Here is a 12,131-nt window from a genome sequence, read left to right as displayed (position 1 = left end):
GGGCGGCACCCCGGTCAGGACTCCCTGCGCCCCATTTTCATGCCGTTTTTTTCTTTCGGTCTTGCGCGAATGTGCTTGCGCTATTCTATGTGCGCGATGTTATCCATTCACCGTTTGCCTCCTGGACCCGGTTGTTGTTTTAGCGATGAGCGAACGGCGTGGGTGATGTTCGATTTTTTTTCCTGTGGGCGCGCGCCCCTACTGGAAAAATTCCTGGCTACGCCACTGCTCTGCGGCCACAGACGGCAGTGCCGCCACGACTGGCAAGGGGACGAGCGGAACAACGCCGCCCTTTGAGATGACACCCGCCGCAACGGCAACTGCCAACACTACGTGGCCAACCACAAGCAAAAGTTCTCCTCCAGCGGGCGGCGGCGTACCCGGTTGGGGAATCGCGCTTCTGGTTATGGCCGCTTTGCTCCTCCTTCTCATGCTGGTGGCCACGGTCAGCGCATCATTTCCAATCTTTATCGAGCCACGTCGTGGTTTCTGGGTCTGCTATTGCGGCCCGCTTCATCACTCGATTTACTTTGTTCAGCATTGTCAGGAAGTAACTCAGTCTAGTTTTTGTCAAATTGACCGATGTCAAATCCTCTTCAGTCCTGCTTTTTGCACTGACAGAATGCGACAGCCGCAGGCTCATTTGATCATGGACATGTTTGGGCATGATTTTTGATTGACGTACATTGTCAGACGGTGAGGTAAAAAATAATCTAAATTGTTTGCTGCGTAAGCGCAAGAGCTAGCACAGTTAGCTTAGCTCCACTGTTGGCAATGATTTTCATTTACTTGGATTGACGACCTTCACAGAAGAATTGGAAGTCTTCAATGCCGGGGAGTCAACAAAGATCATTCTATTCTGTGGATTTCGCCATTCTGTCTTTGATTCTATTACGATGACCTAGTGCTTTGTATGTCAGCCTCGCAGCTTTTAGGGGTCAGGATTGTACCGAACGTGAAGACAGTGAGGACCCTTGCATTGATGCGGTCTTCTTGTTGCCGTCAGATGTTTTGGTGTTGCTGCAACAGGGGGCGCTACAACCACCCCGACGACATCCTGCTCTACACCACGCACGCTAGATTCTGGAACGGCAATTCCGTCCCCGCTTACGTGAGTCACCGCACGTGCCGCACGTCGACAGATCTCTCGCGGGTCACTCGTGTCAAATGGCGCCTGTGACTTCTCTCAAGGCCCTCCACCAGGTCACACGTGTCACGAGGATGTGGGACCGGGACAGGTCACATTTACACGCAAGGACTGCTCGTATGTCATCGCGTCACGGCAACAGGTCACATAATCCTTGGCCATGCCGCAAATCCATGTTGGACAGGATCAGAACGGCGTTTTTAACATTGTCGCAGAAGCAAAAGGAAAAAACAATGACCGGCGGGGGAAAGCGCAACCGCCTCTGTACCGCCAGGTTGCCCGTGTTTGGAAGGGGTAAAAAAAGAACAACTGTATCAGACTAAGTTCCTTTGTGGGTTCCCATTTGACAACATGTCAGTAGCATGTGTGGTGAATGGTCTTTGTTGTTTCGCTGGTCTCCAAAAAAACACTCGGTGGACGATGGCTGGCCCGGGTCAGGAAGCACTTCTGTGACACACGGCTGATTGGGAAAAGATTTTATTCAACCGATGTCTAAGTGATGTCTCTCCAAAAGTTAGAGTGGCCCCAAGAGCAAAGATGTTTCATCTCTCGACAGCCAAGATGTTCGCCCCAAAAAAGCACACTCTCACTCACACTCACACTCTGTCACTCCCACACTCATTCACTCACTCTCTCTCACACACAGCAAACTGTGGCCACGCACGTAAAAGTCGAACAGTTGATTAACAGAGAGGTCATCTGTTTACCAAAAAATAAATCAGATTAATTAAATTGGGTTAAGAAAATAAGTGAAAAAGTATTTGTCCTTCAAAAATTAAAAAAGGATTTTTCTTTAAAAATTAAAAATCGATTGAAAAAAATCAAAAGAAATCATTGCTTTTGGGGGGAAAAAAGCATGCCTTTTTGGAAAATAAAATGAAAATACGTGTGTTAGGAGAGGACGTCAAAAAAACTCAGTGGCCTGCTTATTCCTTGTGATTCAACAATAACGTTTACAAGAAGAAAACGTTGTTTTTTTTCTTCGCTGAAAGGTTTGACTGAGCGGCACTCGAGAGCGGCTTATTAAGGAAAGGCAACTAAATATTTAACTTAGAACATGTTGGACTCGCTGTCAAGAGACGCGAGGCGTGGCGTTATTGATGCAATACTGGTTATGTCCTCCTGAGGGCATAAGCCTATCAGAAATCCGACGCCCGGCCACCCTAGCTTTGACGAAGAAGACCAACGCATACGTCATCCCTCTCGTGCCCAATCGGGGGTGAGTACGCGGACGGAGCACCGCCCTCCAGAGAAACCGCCATTGGAAAAGAAACAGACGGGAAAAGGCGGAAAGTGAGGAGTTGTGAGACGCAACACGGAAACTCGGTCAGGTAAGCAAACTTTCCTTCGACCTCTTGATCGCAGACGTCATTCATAGACGTCACAACGTCCTTCGAAGGCTCCCAAGTGTCACGTTGACAGGCGTGCCAACTTGGAACTTTGTTAAATTGTGGCCGGCGAGCGAAGCTAACCTGTTAGCAGCCAGCCTAACGACACCAAAAAAGAAACACGACGGCCGGACAAGTCAACGTCACAACACGTCAGTTCAATGGTAAATGAAAAGACACATTAATGACGTCAGCGGCGACAAGGGCAGGTGTCAAAACAAGTGTCAGATCAGAAACGTTTGTTTGTTTGACTGTCCGCTTAACATCAAATGAGCTCAAATAAGCGATTTTGTTTGACAGTGCTGAGCAAAGACTTTTTGACGACGCGTGCGTGAGGAAACTCCAAATTCCTCTTCCTTCCGCTGCCGTTTTGGATGTTGGCGCCATCTGCCGTCACGTGACAGTGACATCATAGCCGACCTATCATTTCGCAGGGGGCAGGGAGTCGCAGGTTGAACATGTCACGTGTGATAACGTGCATGCAGGACTCAGCAAAAGTTGACACATTTCAAGCTGGAGTTAAATTGAAATTTCAGGGGAAGCCTAAAATTAACTAAAGTTAATGTTTTTGCACAACTTGCTATTCGGCAACAAGCAGCTCGGTGGAAATAGTCACATTTTCACATCACAAATTCAACAATTGATGAGCGCTACTCGGATGGCTTGCCGACAGGAAGAAAGTGGCGATGGAGCTTCGGCTCGGGCTGTAACCAGACGTTACTTGGATCGCGCTGCTATTAACTGTTGCGACTGAAATCTGAGGAGGAACCTCAAGGTGTCAAAACGCTGTTCTTATTGTTGCACCTGCCACTTGGCAGATGGCTACAGAGACACTGGAAAGGATAGCAAGTTTAAAAGTGTGTGTGCACGTGTGCGCGCGCCCGCAGGTATGAGTGACGTGGCGGAGGAAGTGTCGCTGGGAGCAGTGGGTGAGTGCCCAGAGTCGCCGCAGGAAGACAAGAAGTCGACGGTCACGGAAAAAACAGAGGCTGGAGAAGACGGGCCTCCCATGTCGGCGGGGCAGTGTGAGCCGGCTTGGCCACCCGCCGCTGAGGCTACCGTGGCGGGAAAACGCGCCAAGAAGAGTGTGGCGCGGCTGGACTTACAGGCGCCCAAACACAAAAAGCTGAAGATCGCGCAAGGTACATTACGTGAGTTAGTCGGGTATCCGAGCCACTCAGGTATGGCATCGACCCAGAAGCTGACATCATGCTGTGCGCTTGGCCGGAAGACGGGACCAAGATTGGTCTCCATCCATCTTCTTCCGCTTATCTGGGATCGGGTCGCGGGAGCTATAGCTTTAGTAGGGACTCCAAAACTCCCCTCTCCCCAACCACTTCATCCAGCTCATCCCGGGGGATCACAAGGCGTTCCCAGGCCAGCTGAGAGACATAGTCTCTCCAGCGCGTCCTGGGTCGTCCCCGGAGTCTCCGACCGGTGGGACATACCCGGAACACCTCCCCCAGGGAGTCTCTCCCGGTAACCGAGCTTCTCACCCTATCTCTAAGGAAGAGCCCAAACACCCTGCGGAGGAAACTCATTTCGGCCGCTTGTATCCGGGATCTCGTTCTTTCGGTCACGACCCATAGCTCATGACCATAGGTACGGGTAGGAACATAAATCGACCGGTAAATTGAAATTAAACTTTGCCTTTTGGCTCAGCTCTCTCCTCACCTCGACGGACCGGTACAGAGTCCGCATTACTGCCGACGCTGCACAGATCCGACTGTCGATCTTGCGCTCCATCCTGCCCTCACTCGTGAACAAGACCCCAAGATACTTGAACTCCTCCACTTGGGGCAGGATCTCATCCCCGGTCCGGAGAGGGCATTCCACCCTTTTCCGATCGAGGACCATGGACTCGGATTTGGAGGTGCTGACCTTCATCCCGACCGCTTGACACTCGGCTGCGAACCGCTCCAGTGAGAGCTGGAGATCACGGCTTGAAGAAGCCAACAGCGCCACGTCGTCTGCAAAAACCAGAGACACGATGCTGAAGTCCCCAAACTGGACCCCCTCAATGCCTCGGCTACACCTAGAAATTCTGTCCATAAAAATTATGAACAGAATAGGTGACAAAGGGCAGCCTTGGCGGAGTCCAACCCTCACTGGGAACAAATCCGAATTACTGCCGGAAATGCGGACCAAACTCTGGCATCGGTGATACAGGGACCGAACCGCCCTTATCAGTTGGCCCGGCACCCCTTACTCCCAAAGCACCCTCCACAGAACCTCCCGAGGGACACGGTCGAACGCCTCCAACTCCACAAAACACATGTGGACTGGTAGGGCGAACTCCCATGCACCCTCGAGGATTCTGCTGAGGGTGTAGAACTGTTCCACGGCCAGGACAAAAGCCTGAATCCGAGGTTCGACCTCCCGACGGACCCTCCTCTCCAGCACCCCTGAATAGACCTTACCAGGGAGGCTGAGGAGTGTGATTCCCCTGTATTTGGAACACACCCTCTGGTCCCCCTTCTTAAAGAGGGGAACCACCACCCCTGTCTGCCAATCCAGAGGCACTGTCCCCGATGTCCACGCAATGTTGTAGAGGCGTGTCAGCCATGACAGCCCCACAACATGCAGAGCCTTTAAGAACTCCAGCCGAATCTCATCCACCCCCTGGGCCCTGCCACCGAAGAGTTTTTTCAACTACCTCAGTGACTTCGACCCCAGAGATTGGAGAGTCCACCTCAGAGTCTCCAGGCCCTGCTTCCACAATAGAAGGTGTATTGAGGAATTGAGGAGGTCTTCAAACTATTCTCCCCACCGACTCACGACGTACCGAGTCGAGGTCAGCAGCACGCCATCCCCACTGTAAACAGTTTTGACGTTGCATTGCTTCCCCCTCCTGAGACGCCGGATGTTGGACCAGAATTTCCTCGAAGCCGTCCGGAAGTCATTCTCCATGGCCTCGCCAAACTCCTCCCACGCCCGGGTTTTTACCTCAGCAAATGCCGAAGCCGCGTTCCGCTTGGCCATCCAGTACCTGTCAGCTCCCTCCGGAGTCCCACAGGCCAAAATGGCCCGATAGGACTCCTTCAGCTTGACGGCATCCCTTACCGCCGGTGTCCACCAGTGGGTTCAAGGATTGCCGCCACGACAAGCTCCAACGACCTTACGGCCACAGCTCCGGTCGGCCGCCTAAACAATGGAGCCGCGGAACATGGTCCACTCTGACTCAATGTCCCCCGCCTCCCCCGGGATGTGGGAAAAGCTCTGCCGGGGGTGGGAGTTGAAGCTCTTCCTGACAGGGGATTCTGCCAGACGTTCCCAGCAGACCCTCACAGAGCGTTTGGGTCTGCCAGGTCGGACCGGCATCTTCCCTGTCAGGTCTAAGTACCATCAGACATTAAACCACACGCTGGAAGGAAGAGGAGAAAACAACCAGAACAGGTTTACTCGCGAGGAGAATGATAGAGAGGAACCTCAGTTACAATCTCCATCAATTCTGAGTCCTTACTTCACGTGCTCCTCTTTTTAATGTTTTGGTTGCCCTGGTTACAGAGGCGTTTCTACACTAAAGGGAGCGGTGGTTGTGTCTGTAGCAATGCTGATTAGTAGGGGTGTAAATCGCGGGTTTTGTCACGATACGTAGTAGAAGAGGAATAAAAACACCCTTGGAAACCAAAACTAGCCCCTCGTTGTGACTTGGAGCCGCAACAAATGTTTCGGATTTGTGTAGGGTACATTGTGACAGCAAACGAGCAGGTGATCGAACAAGCGTCTGATACGAGAGCATTGCGTTCGTATGGAGCGTGTTTGAAGTAGGGGTGTAAATCGCGGGTTTTGTCACGATACGATATCATATCGATACAAAGAAACACGATACGACATTTGCCGATATCTTAAAGCCTGCTGTGATTCATTCACGATATATCGCGATATAGTGGTCTACGATCGATATTTTTTTTTAATAAAAAATATAGAACAATATCCTGATTTATAACATTTCATACGCAAAATCATTAAGGTACTGCAAACTCTATTTAGGAAATTACAAGAGTATTGCAGTATACAAAGTGCTTATTTTAACACTAAACTTTGATGTCGTGTTTTTTCTTTAAATATGCGGCGAGATTTGTGCTCCCTGAATATTTGATCACCGCATGGCAGGATTTACAAACTGCACGTGTCTTGTCCGTTGAGCCATCTTTTCTTTGGAATCCAAAGTGCTTCCAAACGAATGACTTGAAGCCTAAAGGGGAGCAAATTTCCTCATCTTTCTGGACACTAGCCATAGCACCAGCCCAGGAGCCGCATACTAGTTGTCGACTCCCCTTTCACGTGCCTGCTCTGCTCACAACACGCGCAGTGCGCTCCCGGAAAGAGGAAGCAAGCAACAATGAACTGGATTTCAAAAGAAAGTCGCGTCTTATGTGCGAGGTCAAACACGGCGATATAAATCGATGTTTACGTTTAGCATCGATGCTAATAAATCTTAGAGAATTATATTGATTAATCGATGTGTATCGATGAATCGTTACACCCCTAGTTTTAAGTGAACAGCAGAGACGAAAGGAACAAGGCAAAGTGTTGTGAAATAAAATATTACCTGTAATATTTCCAAGGGTGTTTTTATTCCTCTTCTACTTCTCTCCCATACAGAGCCGCCTTTTTCACATGTCCGCACGTCACTTTCCTCTTTTCATTTTAACCTAACTGATCGCGGTGGTGCCTTTACGGGCAGTCGGAGAAATCAACGCCAACAAAAAAAATATATCCAGCCTAGTTAAGACCATACCAAATATTATAAAAATGGGACCCATTGCCTATCTGCTTGGCACTCAGCATTAAGGGTTGGAATTGGGGGGTTAGATCACCAAATGATTCCCGAGCGGGGCGCCGCTGCTGCTCACTGCTCCCCTCTCCCCCATGGGATGGATCAAAATCACACGGGGTCAAATGCAGAGGACAAATTTCACCACACCCAGATGCGTGTGTGACGATCATTGGGACTTTATAAAAAAAATAATTTTTTAAATTTGGGTGCGTATTATACATGGGTACAGGCTTTTTTCCAGCATTGACATGCCATTTTTAGAGTGCGTATTATACATGGGGGCGCATTATACGTGGAAAAGAACGGTACTTCAAACTGAAAAACAGTTCTATGAACAATCTATGAACCAAACCTACAGTTAACTAAAAGGAATGAAGTTTCTTTGAACCAAATAAGAACATTTCGCCTATGCAAATAAGCTCTGCTCTTTGTTAGTGAAGGCCTCTTTAGGAACAAAAACACACAGACAACATAAGGACAAAAAGGATACATAGTGATCAAAAGACATCCCTGTCACTAAAGAGGAAGAACCTTGATAAAAGGAAAGTCATAAACTCGTAAAGACAAGGCCTTCAGGTCTGGCAGGCCAAGGCTTCACTTAAATTATTCCAACATTCCCCCGCCATCGGAGCCAACCCACCACCAGGTGGTGATCAGTTGACAGCTCCGCCCCTCTCTTTGCCCGAGTGTCCAAAACATGCAGCCGCAAGTCCGATGACATAACTACAAAATCGATCATCGAACTGCGGCCTAGGGTGTCCTGGTGCCAAGTGCACACATGGACACCCATATGTTTGAACATGGTGTTCATTATAGAAAATCCGTGTCGAGCACAGAAGTCCAATAATAGAACAACGTTCGGGTTCAGATCGGGGGGGGCGTTCCTTCCAATCACGCCCTTCCAGGTCTCACTGTTATTGCCCACGTGAGCATTGAAGTCACCCAGTAGAACGATAGAGTCCCCAGAAGGAGCGCTCTTCCTCCAGGGACCCCAAGAAGGATGGGTACTCTGACCTGCCGTTTGGTACATAGACACAAACAACAGTCAGGACCTGTCCCCCCACCCGAAGGCGGAGGGAGGCTACCCTCTCGTTCACCCGGGTGAACCCCAATGTGCAGGCGCCCAGTCGGGAGGCAATAAGTATACTCACACCTACTCGACGCCTCTCACCATGGGCAACTCCAGAGTGCAAGAGAGTCCAGCCCCTCTCGAGAGGCCTTGTACCGGAACCCAAACTGTGTGTGGAGACAAGTCCGACTATGTCTAGTTGGAACTTTTCTGCCTCGCACACCAGCTTGGGCTCCTTTCCAGCCAGAGAGGTGACATTCCATGTCCCAAGAGCCAGCTTCTGCAGCCGGGGATCGGACCGCCAAGGTCCCTGCCTTTGGCCGCCGCCCAGCTTACACTGCACCTGACCCCTTTGGCCCCTCCCACAGGTGGTGAGGCCATGGGAAGGAGGACCCACGTTTCCTTTTCGGGCTGTGCCCGGCCGGGCCCCATGGGCGAAGGCCCGGCCACCAGACGCTCGCCTTCGAGCCTCGCCTCCAGGCCTGGCTCCAGAGGGGGGCCCCGGTGAGCCGCGTCCGGGCGAGGGAAAACGAAATCTATTTATGTTTTTCTTCATAAGGGGCTTGTGTGAGCCGTACCCGTTTGCCATGGGTGACCCTACCAGGGGAATGAAGCCCCAGACAACATGGCTCCTAGAATCAATGACGACTCACGGAGACCAAGATTGGTCTGTTTTGCGTAAATGGGATTGGAGTTTAAACACGGACGAAGAATAGCATCATTACCAGTGATTTCCGAGAGCTCGACGCGGTGCTTTTTGTAAGTCGGTGATTTGTTTATTCCACCGCCCAACGTAGAGCCGCCACCTACCTACCGTGTGTGCAGGAAGCGGCGACAAGCTGGGAAACATCCCGCGCACCAATTTCCAGATTGGCAAACTCAAGTCCGAAGACCTCAAGCCGCTGCATACCATCTTATTTGAGCGGCCAGGAAAGGTAAGCAGACGGCCGCCTTTTCAGATTGGCGGGTTTCTTTTTTTTTTTGTCATCGACACGTAACAATGTAAGGCAAAGAGATTGACATCCACGCACACCTCCTTAAAGACTGTGATGCTTTGACAGATGGCTAGCATTAAGAAGAACCTGCGCCTCTTCAGCGGCTTCCCTTTCCCCGCCGGCAGCGACCAGTACCTCAAGAAGCGAGACAAACTGGTCAAGTAAGTACGGGGCAGGCGCATCCTCCCGGCTGGCTCTAAACGCGCCGCCATGCAACGCCTCGCTGCAGGAACGCACACTTCACCAAGGCCAAGTTCAAGCTGGTTTGTGGCATTCTGGACCTGGAGAAGAAAGGCACGCAGTTGGAACTGGTGAACAGGATCCTGACCTTCCTGCTGGAGCCCAAGAGCAGCGGAAAGGTCAGGCGCCAAGCGGGCGGTAGTGAAGCTCGGACCGTTGTCCATGGGTGAATCTAACGCGCTCCGAAAATTGGCAGCATATCGGTTGGACTTGCCCAAGTCGCGGTTCGGAACTCCCACCAAGAAGCTTGTCTGGAATTGGTCAGACGTTTGAGCTGGCAGGAGAACTCCTCAGACAAGAGAGCCACTCAAATGGCGAAGCGTGCCATTTGCCCGCTCGTGTCCTCAGCCACATTTAGTCCGCCGTGTCATGTAAGCTGTGCTTGTCGCCGCTTGTTGGCACTCATCCCCTCCGCCGACCTTTGTTGCAGCTTCCCGTGAAGAAGAAGAAGCGCTCCAAGAAGAAAGTGGCCACCGACGCGGCTGCCAAGAGCAAAAAAGCCGAGGGCGACCCCAAGAGCAGGCGCGTATCGTCCTCCTCGTCCAGCCCCAAAAAGTCCAAAGGCTGGAGCAAGTCCAAAGCCATCGTCATGGACTCCAGCAGTGAGGACGACGACCAGCCGCCGGACGCTGAAGCTTCCGACACTGGAGACAAGTTGGCCCGTGAGGAGGAGGAAGAGGTGAGTGATTGATGACTGATTCCCGATACAGACACACACACGGACTCGCTTGTTGGGTCCTTGGTGTTGTTCTTCTGGTTGGTTGAAGCTCCACACTCAGCGTAGTGGCCGCTGCATCCACGTCCTACGTTTCAGGAGCATCTTTTGCATAGTGAACACTGCTGGTAAGATTGCTGGTGCTTCGCTCCCCTCCTTGAAGGACATTTACACCTCCCATCTCACCCGCAAGGCGACCACGATTGTGAGTGATGCGAGTCACCCCGCTCACTCTTTGTTTGAGCTTCTGCCCTCTGGGAAGAGGTACAGAAGCCTGCGCTCCCGCACCTCCAGACTCTCAAACAGCTTCATACTCCAGGCTGTTAGGATCCTGAACTCGCTCCCCCGTTCTGCGTAGCGTCCTGTACTTTTACTGTCTGAACTGTCTGACTGCACACTGGCTCTTATTATTTATTATTTGTTATTACTCTTATTTATTGTTTGTGCCTTTTTGTTTATGATGTTTTTGACTTTTGCGCTATGCTTGCTGGCTCCGTTATTTATTGTGTTATCTGTTTATTTATTATTTATTCATCACTCTTACTATTGATTGTTAGAATTTTTGCCTTCTTGTTTTTATATTGTGTCGCGTACATGTATGTCTATCGTGTTATGTGTCTCGTCACCGTGGGATAGAGAAAAACGTAATTTCGGTCTCTTTGTGTGTTGTGACATGTGGAGAGATTGACAATAAAGCTGACTTTGACTTTGACTCCAAAACTGTTTGCATGCACTTCTTTTCATCAGACGATGCCCCGTCAGGTAACCGAGCTGGCACTCAAGAAGCGCTCCAGGACTCCCGCCAAGAAGACGCTCCCTCAGAGGAAGCGGGTCAAGAGGGACCTCTCCGGCGCTGACTCGGACATCGAGGTTTTTAAAAAGAGAAAAAGGCTACCAGGTTATCCCTTTGCCTGTATGACCACTCCCTGTTTGTCAGGCCAAGAAGAATAGGCCCGCCGCCAAGACCAAGAAGGCCGACAGCAGCAGCAAGAACACCAACGCAGGTGAGAGACAGTCACGTCTGCCGGTTGACCCGGCTCACGGTCGCCTCCACATCAACAGACGACACGTCAGACGAGGACAAGCCCCTCATCCGGATGATCAAGCGAGCGCCGAGCGACGACGAGCTGAAGGAGACGGTGTGCGCGCTCCTCAAGAAAGCCGACCTGGCCCAGATAACCATGAAGCAAATTTGCCAGAGGGTGCGTCGTACTCCCCACCCCCACACCCACCCCACTCTCATTGCTTGCTCCCTTTCAGGTGTTCGACACCTATCCCGATCACGATCTGAGTGGCAGGAAGGATTTCATCAAACAGTCGGTCAAGTCGGTGAGTGACGCGTGCGTCGCGCGAGCCCGTCTGCCACTAGAGACTTGGCCGTTAACTCACTCGCGCCTTTGCGTGCGCAGCTCATCACGTGAAGAACAAGAGTCGTTGTCCATGCGCCGTCAACCAGACGGGTCTTTCCATTTTTATAATCTTTTTTTCTTTTTTTATGTCTTCAATAAACATTTTCAACAAAGCGCCCACTTTGGATATGGTTGAAGGATGCTTTTTCAAAAGTTCCGCTTTCAATGCTGGGACAAACTCACCAGCGGGATGAGACACTACAGAATTAGAATGATAAAAATACATTTTTAATGTGGAAGCTGTCTTTTATGGAGACAGTGTGTGTAGCTTTTAGTGTCATCTAGTGGTAATCTAGGAGAATACAACAATTTAGATTCATTGATTTTATTATAAAGCTTACATATCACGTCAATAAATTCTTCTGTTTTACTCATTCAGTTATGG

General features: G+C 50.6%; 1 protein-coding gene across 3 annotated transcripts; it reads left to right on the top strand.

Moving 5' to 3' along the window:
• Positions 1–2,337: 2,337 nt before the first annotated feature.
• LOC133160416 (protein DEK-like) lies at positions 2,338–11,860 on the top strand. 3 transcript variants are annotated; one of them, XM_061288038.1, is made up of 11 exons: positions 2,338–2,478; positions 3,423–3,677; positions 9,213–9,322; positions 9,449–9,543; positions 9,612–9,741; positions 10,053–10,301; positions 11,085–11,207; positions 11,275–11,341; positions 11,400–11,539; positions 11,598–11,666; positions 11,747–11,860. In XM_061288038.1, exons 2-11 carry the CDS (start codon positions 3,425–3,427, stop codon positions 11,756–11,758), a joined length of 1,248 nt encoding a protein of 415 aa, XP_061144022.1. In that variant the 5' UTR covers positions 2,338–2,478; positions 3,423–3,424; the 3' UTR covers positions 11,759–11,860. The 3 variants fall into 3 exon arrangements, 2 of the variants coding, with proteins under 2 accessions (XP_061144022.1, XP_061144021.1); XM_061288037.1 differs by having other exon boundaries at positions 3,423–3,686; XR_009715881.1 differs by lacking the exon at positions 11,747–11,860 and having other exon boundaries at positions 3,423–3,686; positions 11,275–11,337.
• Positions 11,861–12,131: the final 271 nt, after the last annotated feature.

Source organism: Syngnathus typhle, linkage group LG10 (genome assembly GCF_033458585.1).
Source record: "Syngnathus typhle isolate RoL2023-S1 ecotype Sweden linkage group LG10, RoL_Styp_1.0, whole genome shotgun sequence".
In the NCBI taxonomy this organism is placed as follows: Eukaryota; Metazoa; Chordata; class Actinopteri; order Syngnathiformes; family Syngnathidae; genus Syngnathus; species Syngnathus typhle.
This window is presented reverse-complemented; position numbering and strand designations above follow the sequence as displayed.

What these genes read in the sequence shown, in the direction of transcription:
- LOC133160416 (XM_061288037.1), top strand. Translation starts at nt 3,425, where the DNA reads ATGAGTGACGTGGCGGAGGAAGTGTCGCTGGGAGCAGTGGGTGAGTGC. An exon ending in GATCGCGCAAGGTACATTAC is followed by an intron (nt 3,687 to 9,212) that starts GTGAGTTAGTCG and finishes CCGTGTGTGCAG; the next exon opens with GAAGCGGCGACAAGCTGGGA. An exon ending in AGCCCAAGAGCAGCGGAAAG is followed by an intron (nt 9,742 to 10,052) that starts GTCAGGCGCCAA and finishes CCTTTGTTGCAG; the next exon opens with CTTCCCGTGAAGAAGAAGAA.